Consider the following 25,708-nt stretch of genomic DNA (forward strand, 5'->3'; position numbering starts at 1 on the left):
AATTCAGCTCCACTGACCTAGGGGAAGGTGGTTTTATAACCATATTTCAATCTTTGTGCATTTGCGTGTCATTGTGAGCACATGCTTTCTGTCTCAAGTTCATTCTTAGTCCTCCGCTACCACCACCATAGAGTTGTTATCCCTATTTGGATAGAGTATTTTTTCACCTTTTAACTTCTCCTCCCACTACAGAAGTGCTGAGCTATGAGCAGAAGCACTTGGTGGCCTCACAGAGGGGATGCACTGTTCAGGTTTTTCCTTAAGTGCTGGAGGCTGATCAGTTATGAAGGACAGGAGCCAAAGGGGTCAGAAAGCATCGTTTTATTTTTTAATCTCCTTGCTTTCTGCATTCAAATGTATTTGTACAGGGAGTGAGTGTCTTTCCCAAGTTCTGACTCTTCTTCCCAATGCCTTGTAATGCACTGGGATCTCTCCTCATATATTTTTATGAACTAAAAATGTAGCACACACATCAACAAAAATGACTGAACTCACACCCTGGGTGGTGGGTTTTCTTACCCAATGATATTACACCCATGCTGCTCTAATAAAAGAAAATACATCTGATGTATGCTTATTCTACACACACACACACACACACACACACACACACACACAATGTTTATATTCCACCTTTCCCTCCAAAGAGCTCAAGGTAGAGTACATGGTTCTTTTCCTCCTTGTTTTATTCTCACAACAATCTTGTGAGATAGGTTAGTCTGGGAGTCTGTGACTAGTACAAAGTTACTCAGTGAGCCCTGGGGATTTGAACCCTGGTCTCCCAGGTTCTAATCTAACATTCTAACTACTGTACCACACTGGGGACTCAATTTGTTCTATTACCATGTCCATGAAACTGGAAACCTGTCCCTTAGCTGTCTCACCTTTCTAAGGTGTTTTGTTTAAAAAGTCATACACTGGAATGAACAGTACAGTTTTGATTTTTTTCATAAGAGTGTAGGAACAGCCCTGCTGGATCAGACCAAAGGTCTGTCTAATCTAGCCCCTTGTTCTCATCAACTAGTAGCCAACCAAACACAAATGGAAAACCCCCACACACAGGATGCCTGAGGAATGTCAGGAAACTTACCCCCAGACTCTTCCTTCTCATGAAGCTGTCCATAGAGGTCATCGTTAAAGATGCTTAAAGGCTTCTCTTTCTCACAAAAATACAGTTGGGGACAGAGCTAGGAAAATCACAGCAAGTTGACTTGCAGAAGTGAAACTGACTAAATTTTTGCCTTGGATACAAGGATTGGTGGGCAGGTAATTCAGAGAAGTATGGCTACGCTCTGTATTACATCTGAGTCTGCTGGCAGGCCAGCACCAGGAATAGGCAGGCCAGTGAGGGAATATGTTTTCCTGTACTAATTGGAAAGGTACATGGTGACTTTTCAGTTGAGGAAGGCAGAACTTGTGAACGGTGGTAATCCATATTAAGAGAAGTGGGAGAAGACTGCCAAGGGATAATCAAAGGATTTTAAAATACACAGGTGACTTTCACCTAACATGGTCATCCTGGGCTCCTAACTCCGGTAGTCTGCCCTAAAGACTACTTGAGATCAGTGCATGACAAAGCAGCAGTTGCCCGTATGGTTTGCATGAAATCAAAATGGTACATTCTTTACAAGCCTGGGTGAAGCAATGTGTAAACAACACATACGTAATAAAACCATCCTCAAGTCATTGCTAAACTGTGCACTACAGTGATTAAGAGTTTGCTTCTTCCCTTTTCAGATAAAATGTTTCACTTTACATAGGACTTTATGTAAGCTTACTCCCATTTTCAAAGGGATACTTTCTAATAATAATAATAATGTAGTTTCTGTCAAGAAAGGCATACCACCACACATCTACCCTACTCCTGGAGCAAAGAAAACTGTGCTGCCTCTGGAACCTGCCCTGCTAAAATGGCAGCATCCCAAGGTGTCTTGTGTGGGATGAGATGTGCTAAAACCAGCCCTCCCCAAAATCTATGCTAAGCCCTTTGCACATGCCTATACTGTATATCATCTGTCCATTTAACAGCTGTGCCGCAGACAGAAATTCAACAGGGGCTGTTTTTCATCCGTCTGCATCCCCACTTTCAGCCATTTTAATAACTGCGGCCTGCACTGGGCAGCTTAAGGGCCTGCCCACTGCAACTTGAGCAGCGAGCAACCTCTGCTCCCCGCAGCTACCACCATCATCACCGCCACCATCACACTTCCTTCCCTCTCTTAGTAAGTCGACGGAAGCAAGTGATGATTGAGTGAGTGTGAGTGTGAGGAGGGCTTTCTGATGACTAGAGAATTTCTGAGGCGTTCTTCAACTTCCTTTGCTTCAAGAAGTCTGACTAACGCTTTACTGAGCATCGCCTCTGCGTTCCCTCTTCCTGGGGGAGGGAATCTCCTCTCTCTCTCTCTCTCTCTCTCCACGAGCGGGCACGGCTTAGCAAGAAGAGGCGTGCCAGCTTGGGAACGTTTCTGTGACGTCAGTCGCCTTATATGGACAGCGCCGCGCGGCTCCGGCGTTTCATTCAGATAAATTGCCTCTTCTTGTAAGCGGAATCCCCTGACCGGAGTTACGCGAAGGGAAATGCAAAGGCTGGGAGGGGCGCGCCGCAGCCAGGAGGGGCATTAAAAGGAAGCGGGTTGGCAGCCCCTCCGGCTCCGTTTTAAAAGCAAAAAAAGGCGGGGTGCCTGTTTCCAGACCCGCTTAGTTTAATCGCTGCCTGGCTGCGCTGCTTTCCCGAGCCTCCCCGAGGGAAGGGAACTATAGGGGGCAGAAGGCGACGATGAAGGTAACCGCTCTTGACTCCCGGCAGCTCAAGCAGCTCCTGCGGAAGGAGCCCGCCGGCTGCCTGGTCTTGGATTGCAGACCGTACCTCTCCTACTCGGCCTCCTGCCTCCGCGGATCGCTCAACGTGAACCTCAACTCGGTGGTGATCCGCCGCGCCCACGGGCGGCCCGTGCCCTTGCACTTCGTGGTGCCCGACGAAGCAGCCCGAGGGCGGCTGCTCCTGCCTGGGGCTTGCCCGGAGGAGGAAGAGGAGGAAAGGGAAGGGGGTGATGCGGTGCCCTCCCGGCGGCTGCTGACGGCCGTGGTCGTCCTGGATCAAAACACCCGGCACTGGCGGAAGCTGAAGAAGGAGAGCACGGCGCAGATCGTGCTGAACACGCTGCTGGCCAGCCTGCCGGAGACCGGAGCGAGGGTCTGCTTCCTGCGAGGTGAGGGGCGGCCCGAGGGGGAGAGGCGAGGGCGGGGAGCCGCGGGGGCTTTGGAGGGTTGCTTTAGTGGCGGAGTTTGGCGGGAGCCTCTTCTCCCGGCCAAAGAGTTCTGCGAGTCATTTCCCTCGCCTGCACGACGGCTAAGGAGCCGGACCCTCCTGCCTGCCCTAGAAGGCGAGATCTCGGGGTAGGAAAGAGAGGAGCGATCGGGAAGCCAGAGAGGTGTAACCGCCTTCTGTTGCTCTGCCTCCTCGAGCTTTTGGTTAGGACGTCCGCCGACCGAAGTCTGGTCCTGCTAGGCTCGCCTCGCCTGTTTCCTAAACTTAATTTAACGCGAATGCAATAATAGTTTCACGCGAATTAGCCCGTCCCCTCAGTATCCGATGCCAGGAACCTGGAGACCCCCCCCCCGCCCGTTAATGTCTGAGGAGGAGATGCTGATATTGGATAAGTAATACCGGGCTGCAAAGCTTTTGCAGATCTCGAGGGAGGCAGTGGGTTCCTCGCCTAAAGCAACGTGTGTCTTGGAGAGTGCCAAGGCACTCGCACGGCGTAGGGAATCATGACTAGAGGCTTGCTGCTGCTGGGTGGATATATTTCCCCCTTTCCATAGTCTCCCCAAAGTTTTCCCCATCAACGGACAAGAGATAAATCGGCTGGTGGTGAAAATAAAACAACTTTAAATTGAATAGGTGCATTGAAATGATGTTCAGTTGTCTAGTGAAGGGAAACCTGCGTGACTAATTACGGTCAGCATCCTCACTTCCTCACTGGGTTAAAATATCAAACGTTCATCTAAAGAGAAATGTGGGATTGGGGGGATTCAGAGTTGTAGAATAAATTACCCCTGTGGACACGGGCAAGTATCCCAAACTCCAAAATGCTGGACACTATTAAAGTGTTCCTGGCCTGCTCAGTAATACTATAATCTTTGAGTAAATTTATCGGAAATGCTGTATACTAATACATGGGATGGGTTGGAGGTAGAAACCAAGGTTTATAATACATAATAATGCCCCTGCTCTTTTAATAAAAAGGAGTTCAGCAGTGTAAAAACTCAGCAGTGCCCTCTAAAGGGCAGTTTCCTGTAAATTACGAAATTAAAAAGAAATATAGATGCCAATGCGCACTCTTCCAGTGTCTCCCAAGACAGGCAGATGCCAACGGTCATAGATGCCAACCTCTTTTCCACCTAAATTGTAAGAGTGGGAAAAGTAAACAATTGCCCCTTTGTATGTAGCAGAATAGGACCGAGAGTTATTATGGGAGCTGGTCCTGTTAAAGGTGCTGCATGTTTTTATGCAGACTGCCTGCAGGTTCGATCCTCCTTGTGTGAAAATGGCAGTCTATTTTTATCACTGAGCATGAAGCAAACTTTCTGCGTACAGTGTGTGCCTAATTCAAGTGGACTTCACATTTGCCCTTACCCCTATATATAAAGAACGTAGATGTACAGAAAGATTGTGGAAGTCTTGTGGCCCCTATCTATGGAGCTAAGCGGGTGTGGGGCAGAGGAATGTGGTAGTGGTACCGCTTTCTTTCAAGGAGTGACCTTTGCACCACAAACTTCATGAGGTGAAGCTGCTAATACGTTCCCTTCCAAAGCTCCTTATTGCCACCCTGAAGCTTGGCTGCAGCTCTCTTCACCCTCCTCCCCTACATATTGCAAGATAAGAAACCTTTTTATTTTAAGACAGTGTTCACAACTTGGTGCAGCTTTGGGTTATTCGGTGGCTTTGCCTACAGCAGAATATTAAATTCTTCTGGATGTCAATCATATCAAAGTCCCGTCCCCCGCAAAGACTTCCTGCCATCCAGTCCTTAGGCATGCTGGTATGGCAAATTCTGTGCGGCTATTTGCTTTGAATTCTTCCAATCCACATTTTAAGAGCTCACTTTTATTCTAGGCCATCTATGTAGACCCCATACCTTTAAAGCATATTCTCCCCCCTCCCCAAAGAATTATGGGCACAGTAGCTGGTTAAAAGGGTTGCTGGGAACTACAGTGCCCAGAATTCTGAAGTCAAGAACACACATTGAATATACTTGAAAGGCATGGCATGTAAGCAGCCAAAACTGCCTGCCGATAGCAATTGATTTTATAAAACGAAAATGAAGAGCATTTAAGAGTGTGCTGCCACAGTAGGAAACTATCTTTTTGAAAAGCGAGCCTGTAGTCTGAATGCAATCTTAAGTTGCACATCCTTAAATAGAACGCTCTGTTGTTGCCACAGGTTTCCATCTTCCAGAAGCTGGCTAAATTGGCGAATTCTGTGTGAGTCACAAGCTCTTGAGACTCTTGCTATATTTTTAGTTCCGTTTGAATGTTCACTATGAAGTAACAGAAGAGTCCCGGGGTTTATCCCAAGGGTTTTGTCTGAACTGTGACATGAGAGAGAAAATTCACGGTTGAATGGAATGAAGTTTTTTGATTGGGGTTGGACTTGGGCAGTCCTAGTGAGATAAAGGTGTGAGTCAGAACTCTTGTCAGCCGCCATAAACGCAGCCTCGCTCTTCAGGGAATTGTTTTTACTGCGGAATGACACAATCCTTTTCAGCACCCCCCCCCTTTTATATAAACTTCCAGCCCTCGTTAATTCATTGTATTTCATATGCGGCAATGTTTAAATTTGTGATAGGCTTTATCGTTTGAATTGTCAGCCTTGGGCAGGGGGCATCCTCAAAGGGTCTAGTGTGGGCTCTTTCCCCCACCTATAAAATAAAGCAGTCATTTTTCATGAGAGAGGCTGCAGCTGTAAATGCCAATAAAAATAATGCTGGATTCTTCTGCCACTTTGTTATGCATAGGATTTTAATCATTGGTGGTGAAAAGGAAGCCTACCCCTCTCACAAGATGAGTAATGTAGCATTAGCAGAAATAATAGCAACAGAGTTCAGCCAGTGGGGGAGCAGAAGTGTGTGTCTGTGTTTGTGAGAGAGAGAGAACTGGAGGACTTGAAAAGGTGACTCACTTTAAGAACTGCCTGCAAATCTCCTGATCCCCAAAGGCTCCTGGTTTTCTATTAGCCTCCTGAGCAAAGGCACCAGCCACCCAAGAGAAATCCGTTTGGCTGGTTCCCTTGGTTTGTGAATCCATGGGCATAGAATTGAGGAAAGCTCACCATATAAAATCCCTATAAATAAACTGTCAGGAGTTATAGAAAGAGGATGTGGAATGAAATAGCAACATATTTAAGAACAAGGTCGAGGAGAAAAGCTGGCTTCTAACAATAACAGTTTTCACGGCCTTCTTGAAAACCCATACAGAGAGCCCTGTTCAGGTGACCACAGTACTCTGAAATGAGCTGTTGCTCCAGAATAGTTGTGTTTTCTCCCATTCTGCTGAGTGTTAAGGAGAATTTTTTTTTCATTCAGCAAATATGTGATAGATCAATGTAATCTTTAAAAAAAATATTCAGAGCTTTAGTTGATAAGGGGACACATTCTCTGTTAATTTTTTTTAAGGCTCAGCTAGTGGCTTTTAACAAGGGTAAACTGGAATTTTAAATGCAGGATAATTAAGCTTCTGCGTTCTGGCTGGATTAAATGAATCTGTAAAAGATTCATGGAATCTACACTTCCACTGACTTTGGACTGGTTCCTTAGTTCTGTATTTCCTCACTGTCAATATCCTGCTAAGAATGTTTCAGCATACAGCTACTCAAGGACATAGATTACAGGGGTCAGCAAGCTTTCAGTAGACACATTCTACTCATTTAAAACACACTGATTCCGATTTAGAAGGCGATTGGGCCGGATCCATCCCCCGGCCCTTAGTTTGCCTACCCATGGCATAGAATATGTAGCAGAATAGAAATCTTAAGAAAGAAGGGTTTAAAATGCAGGCTTGTAAGATCCTAGGTGTGATTCCTTAGGTAGAGTTTCAGAACGTCAATTTATCCATTGCTGCAATTTATCTTTGAGAAGATGTAGCAGTGCAGTACAGCACTTTCCATGACAGTTATTCACTGAAACAAGTTATGGGTTTTGTTTCCCAAGTAAACATATCCTTTCAGAGACCTGAACAAAAGACATAGAAACCCATGTAGTATAACATGTTTGAAAGCACAAGTTTGCTCAAGGTGTAGCTGATTTGCATGTTTCACAATTTCATCCAAGGTCTGAGCTTAACAGATACGCTCATTTTCACTAATTGTGCAGAGAACCTAACTAATTTATCTCACAGTTTAAAAAAAAAAGCACTCATCTGGGGCTGTTTTGTTGTCTGATCCCATCATAGGATTTAATTAAGTTTTATGGCTCTTAATGGATCCATTTCATTTACCATAACACAACGGAATGGAAGTTATTAATCAGTACAGAACAGCCTCTCGGAACTTGCCCTTCCTCAAATGGATACAATACATGAAGCTGTACGATAATAAATGTCTCAGAAGTAAATGGAGAATTGTTGGTGTTAGTCTTAATCTTTGAAACAGAGTCGGCTGATTTCTGCTGGCAAAGAATCACAATCTCTGTCACCAACCTTTAACTGCCATACTGTTTTTCTTTTAATTGTGGCTATTTAGCTGCAGTGTTAGAAAATGGGATAGAAAAGCTAGGAGCCAAATGGCTCCTGGGATCTGGGTTGTGGGCCCAAAACAGAATGTCTAGTCACCATGGGTGGGGTTGTATGTCAGCAACACTTTTTATTTATTATTTTGATGAGCATGAATTAATACGCAAGTGACACATTGTTAATACAGTCATACCTCGAGATAAATACGCTTCAGGTTGAGCGTGTTACTTCCAGGTTTCGCCGCTTGCGCATGCACAGACGGTCAAAATGACGTCATGCGCGGAAGCGGCGAAACGCGGCACGCGCAGACGCGCTGTCACGTCTTACTTTCTGTTCGGGATGCAAACACTGTACAGTGGTACCTCAGGTTAAGTACTTAATTCGTTCCGGAGGTCCGTACTTAACCTGAAACTGTTCTTAACCTGAAGCACCACTTTAGCTAATGGGGCCTCCCGCTGCTGCCACGCTGCGGGAGGACGATTTCTGTTCTCCTCCTGAAGCAAAGTTCTTAACCTGAAGCACTATTTCTGGGTTAGCGGAGTCTGTAACCTGCAGTGTATGTAATCTGAAGCGTATGTAACCTGAGGTACCACTGTATCACATTTTTAGCAGATATTGTTAATACAGTACATGTTTAATTTGGTATTTACAATAAAAATATTGGTACCACACCTCAGTTTTCAAACCGCTGTATCTTTATTGTTAAACTCCTTAACATATATTGTGAGGCTTCAAAGCACATACATTTCAGTAATCCTTGAGGGTCAGCCAAGTGCAAAAAATGGCACCCAGACTTTTGGAGATGCTCACAAATAGAGAATCTTCAGGCACAAAACGCCTGGCGCCCCCCTAATTTTGAACCCTGTTTAGCTGGGGTAGGAAAAACTTCCCCACTTATTCATAAAATGTTCATCATGCAGTGAGAACTATCACAGCCTGAAATTAATTGACCATCAGGAACAATTAAACTAATCCACCCCACACACTTCTGAACCCTATTAATTGACATTTCTTTGTTTGCTTCTTTCTCCTCAGGAGGCTACGAAACCTTTTATTTGCAGTATCCTGAGTTTTGCATAGATGTAAAACCCATATCCCAAGAGAGACCTGAAACGGAGAGAAGCACCAGCAGCCTCTACGAGAAGCCGTGCATCCACCACAAACCAGCATATGATCAGGTGTGTTGAGGGGAAGATATGAGTAATCCCACCCACGCTCTGGCTCCTCAGGGGCTCTTCCTGTCATCATCCTGTTCGTAGCTGACTAGTTCACTCTTTTATTCATGTCTGGCGATGTGACAAAAGGACTCGGCGTGCATGTTTGTCATGTTTCAAATAAGAAGTCTGAGTGTGATGCACTTTTGAAGACAAGTGGCCTTAAAACGAAGAGAGATAGATGCCGTCAAAGCCACCTATTTCCCCCCCCTCTTCTTCTTCCCTAATATGTAAAGAGTTTGTAACTCTTAAGAACTGTATAGTGACACCTTCCTGTTCACACCTTTCCCCCAAGGAGCTAGACATGCTTCACTCCCTCACAACAGTCCTGTAAGGTAGTTTAGCCTGAGAGACTGAATATGGCCAAGGGTTCACCCAACAACCTTTCAAACTGAGTGGGGATTTATCACCTTACCTCTCCCTCCCATTGCAAGCCAGCTGTAAATTTATTCTATTCTATTCTGTTCTATTCTATTCTATTCTATTCTATTCTATTCTATTCTATTCTATTCTATTCTATTCTATTCTATTCTTTATTGGAAGTTTTATATATACCGGTATATATATACACAATGTGCTCCTTTAGTATTCCCTCCCACCACCTGTACCTGTTGCTGGGGCCTATGCTTCCCCTTCTCATCTATAAATGGTAAAATATTTTCTTCAGAAAGACTAGGAATGGAAAATATTTCTACCTAAGTATTTTATTTTGGGGGGGGGAGTCAAGAGTGGGAGACTCCTCAGAACTTAATAGTAGTATTTACCTTTCTATCCCACATTTCTTCTGAGGAACTCGTATAACAGTTTTTCTCCCCATTTTATTCCCACACCATCCCTTTGGGGTTGTTTGGCTGAGAGTGGCAGACACATGGTCACCTCCAGTCAGCTTCAAGGCTGAGTGGATTTGAACCCGGGACTTCCCAGTCCTAGCCTTGACATGTGCAACCACTTGCCCACATGGGATCTGTTACACATGGCATACTTTGTATTCCCACAGGTGATATATTAAAAAGAGGTTTTCCGACACCTTATAAAAGATGAATGGTGCCTTGGCTTGGTTTTCTGGGCACTAAATATAACGCTGTGACGTTTTCTAGCATGTAGCTTCTTTTCTTGTTTATCGCCTTCTATTCACAAAGGGGGAGAAGACTTGAGTGGCTGAGAGCAGCAGGGGAGAGTGTTGTGTTTCTGACGTGGCAGGGCTGAGGGCCCCATGCTGATTCTGCTTTGGGAGGCTAAGACAGCTTGAAGTCAGAGGAGGCACATGCCAGCTGCCATCCTGCAATTATTAATTAGGCACGCATGAAAAGAGTGTCATGCTAAGCCCAGTAATGTGTTCATGTTTTTCTTTCAAACTGAACTTTAAAACAAATGCACACAGTGCATAGCATTGTCAAGATACCTTTGAAGCTTCTGGTTAAAGTACATCATGCCTACCAGGCTCCATCAAGAGACACTGAACAGGCTTTGTGTCTACATTTTTAGTATGATGTTGTGGGGGGAAACTTGCCCCTACATTTTTTTCATCATGGTGACAGGAGGGACAAGTAAAAATCCTTTTGGTGTGTGCTTCATGGGGTGAGGGAGGCATAAAGAAACCCACGAGTGAAATTGCTCGTGATACCACACATGGCAAATGTGAATGAGAAAAACCAAATCCACTGATTTTTCGTAAGGAGTCTTCTGTTACAGTGGTTTGCTGGTGAGCCACCATATTATCCTATATGGGTGGATAAGTGGTTGACCAGGACTCCCTATCAGAGTCTTTGCATTGCTCACAACCCACAGGTCTTAAGGGGCAGTCCCTTCCAGTACGGAAGTAGCAGGGCTGGCAAAGCTCTCATTGTGCCAAGACCACAACAGTAATTCTACCCCCGCAGCAGGAACTGCACCTCTTGCAAAGTACTTCCTGTCTGGGTGCTACAGCTCTGATCTCAGTGATGTCTGGAAAACACCCTAAAATTGTCCAAAGCTCAGCCCCTGCTGTCTGTGTTCTACTGCGTCTGTGTGTGTGTGGAAGAAAAAACAGCAAATGAGAGCCTGTAATTATATGCGGTTCTTTGCCTTCCAGGGTGGCCCAGTGGAGATCCTTCCTTTCCTGTACCTTGGCAGTGCCTACCATGCTTCCAAGTGCGAGTCCCTAGCCAATCTGAACATTACAGCACTCCTGAACGTCTCCAGGAAGAGCTCCGAGCCCTTTACGGATCAATACTGCTATAAATGGATTCCAGTGGAGGACAATCACACAGCAGACATCAGCTCACACTTCCAGGAAGCAATAGAATTTATTGGTAGGTGTATTTCTCTATTGAAGATAATACTGACCTCTATGGAGGCCGCCATCAGAGACCAAACCACATGTCCCGAAATACATTTTGTTGGGGTTAAGGAAAAAGCCCTTCCAGAGCCTGTGATAAGGCTTCGCAGCTCTCTCACTTACCAGGAGGTGCATCTCCTTCCTGCCCCTTCTGTAGGGTGGTTAAAATATTTCATTACAGGGAAGCTTTGCGTGATAAATGGCTGTAGAGCAGGGTTTCCAAAACTTTGGTCTCCACCTGTTTTTGGACTACAATTCCCATCATCCCTGACCAGTAGCCCCATATATATAAGGTGGAGGCTTTTAAAAAAAGAAGAAGAAAAAAATGATTTCACTGTGTTAAACTCATTTTGCTACCCGCCTTGAGCTAACTGAGGAAAGGTGAGGTATAAACTACAGAAAAACTACTGTGGCATAGGCCTCTGTGGGCTAGATGCATCTTTCAGCCGGCAAACATGTAAGTGAGGCTGCATAGCGGGGACGGGTGGTGAAGCAAGGAGTTCTCTGTGACAAGGGAAAGGAGTATTTAATGTGCATGACTGGAAAAGAAGAGTCTGGGGTGCTGACCTGTGACCCAGGGCTATTTGAGATATGTAGAGAGGGCAGGATTACTAAATGATAGAAATGACTATGTCTGCCAGTGTGCCATAAGCAGTGTAACTCCGTCTGTTACTTAAGAAAAAGCTGCACAAACCTGTAGGCATGGTTCTACAGAGACCTTGCTTTTTTGTCTATTTTTTAAAGGAGAAGCAGCTTTTTCCAATTTACCTGAGCAGGATGGCAAGGAGCCATAAACCAGGAAGTCCTTGGTTCAAATTTTGTTCCTAAAGCTAGCCACTGTCTCTGTCCCCCAACTTCAGTATGGGTTTAACAAAACTGACCTACCTTATAGTGTTGTTGTGAGAACTACTGAAAATGTTAAGTGCTTTACATTTAGTGCAAGTACTATTATTTTAATGTCTGTTAATACAGTACTGTACCCTAAGCTTTGGTAGCAGGAAGCAGTTTAGGACACATTATTGCATTAACAAGCATTAAAATAATGATTATGTTAAAATATATGAAACAGTAACTCCATATTGAAAATGAAAAGTTTGAGGATTCAAGAAATGTTAAGATAGATGGATGCTTCAATTGTTATGGCATATTTTTGAGGATGTGACCCAGAGCAGAATGCAGTAAGATGAAATGTGGGTAATATATTTCTCACGCCAGCCAAACAGGGCAAGTTCTATTTTTAATCAACGCGTTTTGCACAAGGAGCTTATTTTCAGAATTTTCCTTTTAATCTTATAACAATAATTGAATTGTGTGAGTAACTTGGGGGCCTCCCGTTGCGTAAAATGGTGGTTCTGCCTCAGCCATTTATAGCCTGACTTAAATCCAAGTGCCACTTATCAAGGGTTATAATTAGAGATGTTAGGCTACTTTATTGTGCATTTTGTGGTAGAAACCCCAGGAACCCAGGGACTTTACATCCCTGCTCAAAATGCATGCCGAGGGTCTACCAAAAAAGGCCCACAAAAGGTGCGGAGAGAAGCAGTACATTTCGTGCTCTTACCCAATGGAAAAATAGGCACATCTCCTCATCAGATGGGAGGGAACATGCAGCAAGCCCACACCTTTTGCCGCAAGGTCTGTGCTGCTTTCGAAAAGAACCTAACTGTGAATTCAATTCTTTTGTGGCATTGTAGTATTTGCCTTATTACACATCTGTTGCCATAGTTCGGCTAGATGAGGGGAAGGCAAACCTCTTAACTTTATCCAAATGTGATTAATCTACCATATAGCTATTAAGTTTTGTTATTTGAACAAATGCGTTAAATGCTTCAGCCAGTGTTAGTGAATAAAGTGGAAATTTTCTCCTCCGGCATTCTGACATTAATTCTATTTGTGGAACACCTTCTGTCAGCCCACTACCTCTTTTGGACAATTGTTTGCAGAATGTTGTGCTGCCATTGTGGGCATCCACTTATAACATATTCAATGCATCATCACCACCCTCATCTGTTCTTCTTTTTCTTTAGATTGCACCAGACGGGCAGGGGGTAAGATCTTGGTGCATTGTGAAGCTGGAATTTCCCGTTCTCCCACTATCTGTATGGCGTATCTGATGAAAATGAGAAAGTTCCGCCTGGAGGAGGCTTTTGATTACATCAAGCAACGTAGGAGTCTGATCTCACCAAACTTTGGCTTCATGGGCCAGCTGCTACAGTATGAGTCAGAAATATTGTCCTCGACTCCCAGCCCTCCTGTTGCCTCTTGCAAAAGGGATGCTGTGTCTTTCTTCACCGAAGAGCTGGCTTTGGGCAAAAGCTTCGAAGGCTCCTGTTTTGCTTTTCCTACCTCAGTTTTGAATTCCGTGCCCATTCACTCACCTGTCCACCAGCTAAATATTGCTGCATCTTCATCCTGCTGGACTCTCCTGGGAACAAGAGACAATACAGTCCCCTGAGCCTGGTAGAGAGTATAATGATACATTTCACCTACATGCAATACAGAGGACCTCATGAATTTCACCTAGAACTGGACACTTGAGGGGCTGTCTATACCTGGAAGGGGGAAAAGTCATTTTACATTGAGATGGAGTCTTTGTTCAGTGCATTTAAGTTTGGGGGATAGCTATGCCATTTCAGGTTGTTAACTTGTGCTGAGTCTAGCCAACTCCTGCTGTAGCTCAAATTGTCCTAGGCTTGTGTTTTGAACTAGAAGATCATTCTTCCTCTTCCCAGAAGTAGATGCCCTTCATTATGGCTGAGAACATAAGTGTATGGACACTGGCTAGATCAGGCTTTCAAAAGAAGGAATGTTTTTTTTAAAAAAGAAAAGTTGTGCACTGTTTAAGGGTTTTTTAGAATAAATTCTGGACTGTTTGTGCACACACTACTATACTTCCAGACTACGCTGGGGTAGAGAGAACGCCGCATACAGTCTGTCTGGTCTGATTGCTTCTCCGTTGCTGTCTCCCTCCCTCTCTTTTAATTATAGCCTTGTTTCAAAAGTGTAAGCAATAAACAGCTGTGTCAGGAAAGCAGAGCTGTAATGAAAAGCACAATTTACAAAAGAAGCAAACACTGACATTTCGGTGATGGCAGAAACTTGAATGTTTGCTTTTTCCTGTTTTGTGTGTTTTTAATATGTACTACACCATAGGCTGCAAGTGGGTTAGAAGCTAGGAGCAGAAGACTTCTTTCTTCCCACATCCAGTGACCATTGCTTACTGCTGTACAACTGGGGCCAGGTCTATCCTTCCCCAGAGGCCTTGGGTGCTTGTCAGTTTCTAGTCTGGATAGCAAAACGAGGCAGTCTTGCCAAGAGGAACTTGTGCACGTCCCAAGGCTGTGACATCATAGGGGTTCCACTCTTTCTCATCCAGTTGAATCCAGCTTGTGTTTCCAGAGATGCCTTATTTCCAGGGGATGTTTCATTCTTAAAACACCATGGTCCTATCAAAACACAAGAGGTTTCCCCTGTTCCCCTGGGGACACCTGCTATGTTCTATTTCAGAATCATCCAACACTATAGTAGAACCCTACCAACTCTGTAACTGGATGTAGCAACACATATTCCCAAATGGCACCAGTAGAATTGTGTGTGGCTGGCATATGGTGGCCATGTTGCACCTACCGTTTGAGTGAAGTATAGTCAAATTCAGGCTGATGATGTGCACAGAAGTACTGTTACTTGGGGGGGGGGTGAATTGCTGACCTTCCAGGTATTGTTGGACGTCTGCATTGGCATGAGCTTCAGACAACATGGCCAAATCAGAGGTGATTTATAGTCCCGCAACATCAGGAAGGCTACACATTTTCCAGACTGGCTAATCTGTTCCTGAAATCCCACAGTTGAAAGTTCAAGTAGGGTTCTGCAATGCAGAACCTGTGTTCTACAGCTTTATTTTGGCTTGATGCAAATGGCCAAAGCACAGATTGGTTCAGTTGCAGTTCAGTAACAGCCATAAGTAGGACATACTGCTGAGCTAATAGGCTGCAAAAAATAAATGGGTGGAGCTGCACAGGTTGTTCACAGGCCATATTGTCACCCCGCTCCAGACTTGGACCTCTGTTGAGAGATGACTGCCTCCTCTTCTAACAGTATGCACTCTACTAAAGAGCAGCAAAGAAGGGATTTTAAAAGAGCAGGCAGTTCTACAGCAGTTGGTTATGTAAAGGAATGCTTGAAATTTTTTTAATGCTTATCCAATGAAAATTTCTTTTTCTCTTTTCATTGCAATTAGATTTACTGCATTTTAAGATTTTAAGAAAAAGTTGGAAGGGGGCAGCTTGCAAACAATGCATCTCCCCATTGAAGTGTTATCCATTTATATATTATGTGGTCTTGTTGAACGTCATGTGGCTTGCTTTTGCCTGTACTGATCGATCTCTTCCATAACACATTTCTAGCTGTGGAATAACATCATTTCCAAGCCAACTGGGGTCCTTTTTTTCCAGGGGATCTGTGTGTCTAGCTTGTATGTCTACAGGTGGCTCAATGTGCTGTTGTTGCTTTGTTCGGTCACATTTTTTTTCTAAATGTGAGAAATGGCAATAACTGCCTGGAAAACTTGTGAATGTGAATATGAGACCTTTTTTTAAAAAAAAATAAAACCGTAAAAAATAACAGAATTTGAAAGTTTTTGTTCCGTGGATTATATGCACCAAGTCAGACAACATGTGAAAATATTACCTGCAAGGTTCAAGATGCAATTCATAGAATGGAAAACTAAATGCCAACTAAAATACAGAACCCTTGAAGCTCTTTAGAGATACTACTATACCATGTGGGGGCAGGGAAGCCTGGCCTGCGTGTGCAAGCATGGGCACACACACCATTTTAAAAGCTCTACCTAATTAAAATATTCACAACCTAGTTTCAAATGCATGTAACTATCATGGCTTTTACACCAAGGACTTTGATTGCTGCTGTTCTGTGAAGAGAGTAGGAAACTGCTTAACAAAGCTCTCAATACCCTCAAAACTACAGCAGCTACTTTCTGAAGGAGAGTTAGTTAGGATGATCAAGCCAATAAAAAATAGGTTTCAAAGGCAGTTGATTGAATGTATTTATTTATGCCTACCTATGCCCTCAAATGGAACCATGCTCTGGTGAGAGTTCTATAAAATATGGCTCACCATAGGATTTTGATGAGGTTCAAGTATTCCGTACCCATGTAAATAAGAGTGTGCTCTTTAGAAACCCCTCTGTAATGCACAGGGCTTCCACGTTGGATAAATCAAATACACGCAGGTCCCACTTTATGAACACAATGTGTTTCCTGGGAAATGTTCATTAGGCAAGTGTTTGCGTAAGGAGTCTGCAATTTCCCTTGATTCCTATGGGGAAATTTCTAATGCATTCCCAACCATAAAAGGTGGGGAGGACGGGGGTGGTGGAACCCAAATGTCCTCTGATTTGTTCAGTCACTCCCCCTCTGTTCCTCAGCCAACAAGGAAGTAAAAAATGCTTTCTGTTCCAATATCTGAATCTGCAGTGTGTATAAGTGACATTTGGGTACTAATGCCTCATGTTTGGGTAACAACAGTGGTGTAGCGTGGGGGGTGCAGGGGGGGCTGGCCGCACCGGGCGCAACATCTGGGGGTTAGGGTTAGGGGGCGCAAATCCACGGGTTAGGGGGCACAAATTACTTGCCTTGCCCCGGGTGCTGACAACCCACGCTACGCCACTGGGTAACAATATTTGCAGAGCAAGTGTTCACAAAGCAGGACTCTCATGTATAGAACAGTGCATTTCTTACATTATATTGAGCCTTGGCATTTTAAATACAGTTGAACCTTGGATCTCAAAAGTCTTGGCTCCCAAACAAATCTGCTCCCAAACAACTGAAACCCAGAAGTGAGTGTTCCAGTTTTGGAACATTTTTGGGAAGCCAAACATCCAGTGTGGCTTCCGCGGCTTCCGATTGGCTGCAGGATGCTCCTGCAGCCAATCGGAAGCCGTGCCTTGGTTTGCGAATGGTTCCAGGAGTCAAACGGAGTCCTGGAACGCATTCTGTTTGAGAACCAAGGTACAACTATATGGGCTAGTTCCCTGGCATAATACTACTAATCATTTATGTAGGTCTAAATCCAACACAGAATTAGGTATGCTAGTCAAACATATGTATATGTTTTAGTTTAGGCCATAGTGATCTAGGGCAGGTGTCACTCAGTCTGCCAGTACATCCTATTGTCTTTGTGAAAGGTCTCTGGTTAATACCCCTCAAAAACCCACAATGCACAAATAGACTGCTTACTCTTCCTGCTCAGTTTCTGTTTGAACAGGCTCAGCCTCTCCTATAATGAACATGCTCTTTTAAACCCTGGATATGCACACTTCCATCTCTGCGATTGAGCATGGCGGTGGCTGATGTAGGTGATGTTTCTCAAAATTTCAGATGTGCCCACTAGCCCAAAAAAGCTTCGCAACCCCTGATCTGGGGTGTTCAAAGCATTTCACAAATACTCAACCATGCAACCATCCTGTAAGCTATGAATATTATTTTTTTGCAGAGATGGGACTGAGATCAAGAAGTAACAGCTTGCTTAAGACCACCTGTTGCAATTATTGCTGAAATCAAGATTTGGTGTGCAGATGTCTTGGTTCACATTATGCTGTAGCAGAAAGATAAGGAATACAGTTGCACCAAGGATGAATTAGGTTCATCAGTTTTGCTTTCTTATGCCCCTTCTTTCATGCATTGATGATGAAAAGGGATGCCACCTCATTCTTACTGTTGCAAGAAAAGGCCTTTGCCATGAATATGAGGAAGTAGGAATTTGGGTGTGGGGAGGCATTACCACCAGCCTCACACATTTCAGTTCTCTTGACATTTGTGCTCTATCACATCGCCAGCTTGCTCTGAGACATGAGTAAATTAAATTTTCCAAATGAGGACTATGAATATAGCTGAGGAGGTGGGGTTGAGTCATCTGAGTGAATCAAATGAGGGCACACAAGTAACGGGGGATTGCAATTGCAGCATCCCATTTTGTTTTCTATCTGTATCGAAATGATGGGGCCATTTTGCTCTGGCTTTTCCAGCTTGCAAACAGAGCTGCTCTGCTATTCATAGAGTGTATTAAGATTAGGAGAGAAATTCCATTTTCTATTACCAGCAATGATGCATTTTCCTCCCTTGTCTGCAGCCTGATATATGTGCAAACTGTGTGGGCGCTTCACAAAAACTATATTGAATTTTACAGACACTGGCTCTGGGCTTGGACAACCTCACCTGATTCATATGTCACAGAGAAACAGAACTGGATGTCATCAGCATACTAATGCTGAGACCTAACAGCTTCATATAGTTAAACGGTACAGGGGCAAGATTTGGGACACACAAAGCATTGTTGTGGTGGTGCCAATAGGCAGTCCTCTAGTGCTACTCTCTGAAACCAACCCTGCAGGTAGGAAGAGAATTGCTGAAGAACACTGCTTGCAATTTTTATCTTGCAAAGTCAGTCCAAAAAGAGACAGTGCTCAATGGTATTAAAAAAACTACTGAGAGGTTGCATCAGAATAACACAGCCATGCTCCATCTATCCCTCTCTTGGGAAAGGTCATCCACCATGATAGCCAAAACCATCAGATCAGAACCTTGACTGAAATGGGTCTGGATCAGCATTGGGAAACTCTTGATTTTCCAGATATTGCTGAATTACCACTCACATCATCCCTGGCCATTGGCTATGTTTGCTGGGTCTGATGGGAACTGTAGTTCAGCAACATCTGGAGGGCCAAAGGTTCACCACACCTGGTCTAGATAATCAATAGCCTCCAACAAGACTTTCAGTTGTGCTGCCACAACTGTCTCAATTATGTTGCTCGAAAAGTGGGTGTTAATGACAGGATGATAGTTGTCTAAAACTATTGAATCCAGGGTGGACATTTCCAGGTTGGTAATACTATGCCTCCTTAAGGGCAGCAGGCACCACTTCCCTATATAGAGATGCATTCACCACACTTTGGACCCATCCAATGAACACACACATGCCTCTAGCAATCAGCCAAGAAGGGCAATGGTCTGGATGGAACCTGGTCAGCCTCATTCCTACAAGCACCTCGTCCACATCATCAGAGTGCATCACTTGATGCCACAAATGAGAATTGGATATACCACTAGATACCTCAGATGGATTTGCAGTCAGAGCAGCATCAAGGTCTCCATGGAGAAGAGCAATTTTAACTTCAAAGGCTCTTCTCAAAGAGTAACAGCAGGTTGCTGAGTGCCAAAGCTGCATTCGTGGAGGACGATGATAAGGCTGACCCAGGCAGGCAGTTTCTTGTAAATAATATAATGTTCCATTAATCCCACAACTCATTTTGAAAAAGAAAATAAATCTTAGTGTTATGTCTATAGGAACATGTCTGTCTACCACAGGAATTGGGAAGGAAATCTTTAAAATAGGCAGCTACCTTACATTGCAGACCCCAGTGTAGAAGATCCATAGAACTTTTCATAAATTAAATAAGTGTGTGTGTGTTTCTTTTCTTATAGTTTCATATCCGCATCTAGTGTTCTGTATTTTATTGTATCATATTTGCAAAAAAGAAGAAGACAAGCATAAATAAATCCTAAATCCACATTACTTCAAAACCCAAATAAAAGGAGGAGTTTGAATTGCATCAGTGGGGGTGCTGGGGAAGAGGAAGAACCTGGAAGACAGGTGAATGACAAAATCTGAACCTGTACTTCTGTTTTGCAGTGCCATCTTTGTCATCACATCCAGGTTTCCATCTGCTGGATTCTGATATTTTTAAGCACTAATAGAAGGTGATTGGGCCGGATCTGGCCCCCGGGCCTAAGTTTGCCTACCCGTGATTTAACGCATTGCCTGGTCAATATGTACATTCTCCACTTAGAAACTGTGACATGTGCTGGCAAGTTATGTAACACATCCTCAAATTATGACTTGAGGTTATGCAGATAGAGTAGACAAAGTACACAATTCCCCACTCACCCTCTCAATAGGTGCACATTTTCCACAATGCCAGACAGATGTGCACCGTGGCTAGCTTGTGTGTGCATTATCCATTCAATTCATACTGACTCCAAGTTCTTTATGGTGTAAACCTGCAATGTTGGCTGCAAATTGTTGGCTGATTCTTCTTCCCTACCCTCTGTAAAATGTCATGTACTTGAAATCAAAAGGTACCAGTCAACACACTTTCTACAATGGCTTAATAGTCTATGCAGAGCACGTTGTCAGCCACTCTGCAGCTAAGTAAACAATGTCAGGCCCCAGGTGGGCGGAAAAAAATGTCTGTGCTACTGAACACTAAAGAGTTGACACGGTTCAGCTTACTAAATCCAGCTGTGAAGAGCAGCTGGTTTTCTGGCCTTCAGCAGGGTGGATGCAGAGGGATATGCTTTGGAGAATTGATCAGGGGGGCACTCCTAGGGAAGAGGAAAGACAGAAGATGTTTTGTTCTGCCTGCTATGGCAGTCATAAAGTGGGCCTCTGACAGTTCTGATTGCTCCCAACAGCTGTGAAGAACACTTGCTTTGCTTTTTGTTCTTTGGGCATTTGCCTGAGATGACTTGGAGAAGTGGCTCGGAAAAAGTGGAGAGGAGGGGCAGCAGGGGGAGAGGAAGAGAGAGGTGTGGGGAGAGAGAAAGACCTTAAGGAAGGAACAGGAAGCTCTGAAGAAAGTGTATGGCTCATGGGATTCTGTTTTTGCCTCTCTTTTTTTAGGCCACCAAGACAAATGGGAGATGTTTGTGAACCTTCCTTGCAGGGCGCTACTGCCAAATTTCCCACTTCAAGCAACTTCACCCCATTCTTCTTTGTCTTCCAGCCCACTTCTTCCTCCTCTTCCTGTGAGGGACACCCCCCTCCCCAAGAAAAAAAAGAGAACAATCCACTCTTATAGAAATTCCTGCCTCAGGCTGGGAAAATCAAGGGAGGCAAGAGAGGAAGTGGTGGAGCATGAGGGGCCTGGAAGAGAGAGCAAGAATACATTAATGAACTCAAGCAGATAAAGCAAGAGAAGCACAAGACACTTATTGAGGCAGAACATTCTCTTTCGGAGCTTCTTCTTATGTGGAGTCACCATCATTGTACAGGTCACCATTCATGTCTCCTGCTCTCCCCTTCCCTCCTGCATCATGTGCTCTCACTCTATTTCTAGCCAATATGAAAGTGCTCAGGAAAAGGTTCCTAACATAGATGCAGTAAAACAAGGACCTCAAAGCAGACTGTAGACTGACTACAGGGGTGGGGCTGGGAATGCATGGGTCTTTATTTATAAGGCTTGCATGGATTTTCTGCAGCCCTGTGGTCAGTATGTGTTTGCAGCTGGGAAAAGAGACAGATTTGTGGAGACATCTTTGGACGTGGATTTGATGCGCAACGTGGAATATAAAAGGGTTATGTGCATTCATAGAAAACAGGTCAATTCACAGTTACTGGTTATGAAACTGCATTTGTAGGGTAACAAAACTCGGGAATGGAATATCCATGTTCAACAGCAGAATACCTCTCTGTACAAGAGTGAACAGCAGGCAACAATTCAATCAAGCCTTCTTTGCAAGTTTCCCAAGAGAATTTGGTTGGCCAAATGGAAGAGAGAACACAGGCGCGGCCAGTGGTCAGGGTTGATGGGAGCTGTAGTGCAGCAGCATCACATTGACTACTCTTGAATCTTAGGTAGATGGAACTGGGAGCCATCTACCTGGGATTCACTCAGAATCTGTTTTATGATTTCATACCCTTCTCCAATTAAAATAGGGGCATCCCATTCCATAACGATAATTTTACTATTTCTACCTCCCCACACCTTACTGGGTTGCCCCAGCCACTCTAGGCAGCTTCCAACATATATAAAACATAATAAAACAGTAAATAATATAATAAAACAGAACATAATAAAACAGTAAACATTAAAAAAACACACATTCCTCATACAGGATTGCCTTCAGACGGCCCAGGGGTCAGATAACTCCACACTCTCCAACATTTATCCAAAGAAAATAGGGACATCCTAAGAAAATGTGGGACATTTTGGGATCAAGTAAGAAACTGGGATGGCTTCTCTAAATTAGGGACATTCCTGGAAAATAGGGACCCTTGGAGGGTCTGTGATTTGCGCCCTGACAAGTCTATTGTCTTGGCCAAGGCAGTGGAAGAATGTTCAGCCTTTGTAGTATAGAAAGAAGTTCCAGCTTCCCCAGTGCTGTGGCATAACTTAAACACAATTTTGCACAAAGCAAGCTCGACTTAGTTACAATTGCATACAGAGAAGAAAGCTTTGTTTCCTGGTACACCTAATGATCACCCTGCGCTGACTGATTCAGATGAGTAAGAGTGTTGTGGAGCAGTTTAGAGAAACCTTTGAATCGCAAAGGATTAGATGACCGTAATTAGGGAGGTCTCTTCACCTCCATATGAGCTAAGAGAGCTTTAATGGTTTCCTCTCAGGTGAGGCCATGCTCAGGAAGAGAACCCTTTGGGGCATTCAGGCCAATTTAGGAGTATGAGTCATAACAGCAGCCTGTAGAATCCAGCTGCTTGAGTACCAGAGGCAGCATGCCTCTGAAGACCAGTCGCTGGGAATCACATGTGGGGAAATTGCTATTGTGCTCAGGTCCTGCTTGCCAGCTTCTCATGGTCAGCCTACTGTGAGAACAGCATGCTTTACCTCATCCAGCAGTCCTCTTATGTTTATGGAGCTCTCATCCACAGAGCTCTCATCCAGTAGTAATGTATGGAAGTGGAAATGGAAGTGAGAGCTGGACCATAAAGAAGGCTGATCGCCGAAGAATTGATGCTTTTGAATTATGGTGCTGGAGGAGACTCTTGAGAGTCCCATGGACTGCAAGAAGAACAAACCGATCCATTCTGAAGGAAATCAGCCCTGAGTGCTCACTGGAAGGACACATCGTGAAGCTGAGGCTCCAATACTTTGGCCACCTCATGAGAAGAGAAGACTCCCTGGAAAAGACCCTGATGTTGGGAAAGATGGAGGGCACAAGGAGAAGGGGACGACAGAGGATGAGATGGTTGGATAGTGTCTTCAAAGCTACAAACATGAGTCTGACCAAACTGCGGGAGGCAGTGGAAGACAGAAGTGCCTGGCGTGCTCTGGTCCATGGGGTCACGAAGAGTCGGACACGACTAAACGACTAAACAACAACAACAACATCCACAGAGCTTTGTACATTGCATCAAGCAATTGTTATCCCAGACATTTCTGTGTATTTTCCTGTCACTTTCTTTACTGCAAAAAGTCTTGATTTTTTTTTTTTTAAGTGGGGGGATATGTTTCCTGTGAAAGCCAGCTTCACTTTAATTGTGCGGCCTTAGTATTAGATTAGTGATAAGTGTGCGGTTCATGTGCCCATTAATGACACCATAGCCCCACCCAGGCAAATAAATTAGACTATACAATAATGATAATATATTTCAGAATGAAGGTCAGACTGGTGTTTTCTGGCTTTTATAATATTTAAGGACACAATATTTCTGGAAAAACACTCTCAGTTTTCAACATTTGCCAAATGTTTTTTGGTCCTCGTACCATATAAGACCTTCAGTAAAGAGAAAAGAAATATGTCTTACTAATGTACATTGTGCTAATAGAAAACACAAGCATATTTCCAAAGCACTAATTGGAACGTGGTGGGGAGAAGGTCCTAAAGTAAGCCAGAATAAATAGATGTGATCCCCTTGACAGCCCAGACTTGTTTCAGCTCGCACTTCTAGCATCCAGAATATCAATCTGTAAATAATTTTCAGAAAACATTTTCTATATTTTAGGAGACTTGACATATCTTAGGTAAGTAGATAGGCTGCAGTCTTAACCATGTCTACTCAAGCACATTTAGTTCAGTGAGGCTTACTACCAAGTAAGTGGGGCTAGGGTTGCATACTTTCTCAAGATACAAAGCTGTTACTGAACTGGTGTGGGTGGTAAGCAGAATGCTCTCAGACTGTAATGCCCTAGCTTGACTAGAAATCATAAAATGCCATGGACTGTAAGGTCTGGCAATTCCTTAGAGACACAGGTCAGGCTTAGAGACACAGAACACGCACAAAACAGGTTTTGATATTGCTGGCTCCAATGACATAAAGTTGATGAGTCAGCTCTCTCGTAAAAAGACAAGGCTAGCTTGAAATATCTGGAGGTAATGCAATAATGATAATGGATCACTTTAATGGATTTTTGATGTACCTTACCACATTTTAAAGCTCTGTATTATTCTGCAATAACAAAAGCAAGGAATTTACTTTTCTGAAAACTCCAGACTGATATTTTAAATGTGGAACAGCTGGGGCCACAAGCCTTAATATAAAATAAAAGGAAATGATACATTTATGATGCAACCTAGTTTATTTAAACGATTTAGTAGATGCAGACTTTGGAAGATAACCAACTAAGTCATGCTCTGAGTCAGTGGCGTAGCGTGGGGGGTGCAGGGTGGCCGGCTGCACCGGGCGCAACATCTGGGGGTTAGGGTTAGGGGGCGCAAATCCACGGGTTAGGGGGCGCAAATCCATGGGTTAGGGGGTGCAAATTACTTGCCTTGCCCCGGGTGCTGACAGCCCACGCTACGCCACTGCTCTGAGTAGACCCATTAAAAGCAATGGAGATAAGTCTACTCAAAATAGGACTTAGGGCTTGTCCACACTTATGTTCGTCCTCCAGGGGGGAAAAACCTCTTTACTCTTGAATGGGAACAAACATCAATGCGGTTTTCCGTGGGTTGGCGTTTGCTCTGATTCAGCAGTAAAGAACCGGTTTTCCTGGGGAAAGTGGTGGGGTAAACAGAAAACTGCTTAGACCCATGCCTAAAAAGCACCAGACAAGCAGAAAACATCTTGAACCGATGCTTTCCAGGCACGGTCCAGGTACGGATGAGTCGTAACATTGGATATTACCCATCAACATGATTAAAAAAGAGGTCGGGTTTTTTCCCACATTGTTACACTGAATGGCTACAAGAAGGTACATTAAGATAACTGAAAACTTTAAAAACTGAAGTTTGGATATGCAATTCTGTGCAGGAAAATATCATGTAACTGTGAAGACTATTGCAATGTTGGGAAGGGGGGTACAGAAGAGGCAAGAAGGTGGAGTAGAGAGAAACTATGTTTTTCTGAAATGTATTAAACTCATTTTGATTAGGGGTTTTGTGCATTTTGTATACAGTATAACTGAGTTAGAGGATAAGTAGGAATATGAATAAATTCATGTTGAGTAGGACTGTTAATTTACTGCAATGTATTAACAAAGAAGGCTGCTCACCAGAGAATTGATGCTTTTGAATTGTGGTGCTGGAGGAGACTCTTGAGAGTCCCATGGACTGCAAAAAGATCAAACTTATCCATTCTGAAGGAAATCAGCCCTGAGTGCTCACTGGAAGGACAGATCATGAAGCTGAGGCTCAAATACTTTGGCCACCTAATGAGAAGAGAAGACTCTCTGGAAAAACTCTGATGTTGGGTAA

The 25,708-nt window shown here is 43.9% G+C and overlaps 1 protein-coding gene across 1 annotated transcript; it reads left to right on the plus strand.

The window, feature by feature from the left end:
* Positions 1-2,508: 2,508 nt before the first annotated feature.
* DUSP5 (dual specificity phosphatase 5) lies at positions 2,509-15,866 on the plus strand. The gene is made up of 4 exons (XM_081912123.1): positions 2,509-3,209; positions 8,764-8,906; positions 11,014-11,233; positions 13,287-15,866. The coding sequence occupies exons 1-4, from the start codon at positions 2,777-2,779 to the stop codon at positions 13,712-13,714; spliced, it is 1,224 nt and encodes a 407-aa protein (XP_081768249.1). The 5' UTR covers positions 2,509-2,776; the 3' UTR covers positions 13,715-15,866.
* Positions 15,867-25,708: the final 9,842 nt, after the last annotated feature.

The sequence above is a fragment of the Podarcis melisellensis genome (genome assembly GCF_964234715.1).
Source record: "Podarcis melisellensis genome assembly, chromosome: 5".
In the NCBI taxonomy this organism is placed as follows: Eukaryota; Metazoa; Chordata; class Lepidosauria; order Squamata; family Lacertidae; genus Podarcis; species Podarcis melisellensis.

What these genes read in the sequence shown, in the direction of transcription:
- DUSP5 (XM_081912123.1), top strand. Translation starts at nt 2,777, where the DNA reads ATGAAGGTAACCGCTCTTGACTCCCGGCAGCTCAAGCAGCTCCTGCGG. An exon ending in GAGGGTCTGCTTCCTGCGAG is followed by an intron (nt 3,210 to 8,763) that starts GTGAGGGGCGGC and finishes CTTTCTCCTCAG; the next exon opens with GAGGCTACGAAACCTTTTAT. An exon ending in GGAAGCAATAGAATTTATTG is followed by an intron (nt 11,234 to 13,286) that starts GTAGGTGTATTT and finishes CTTTTTCTTTAG; the next exon opens with ATTGCACCAGACGGGCAGGG.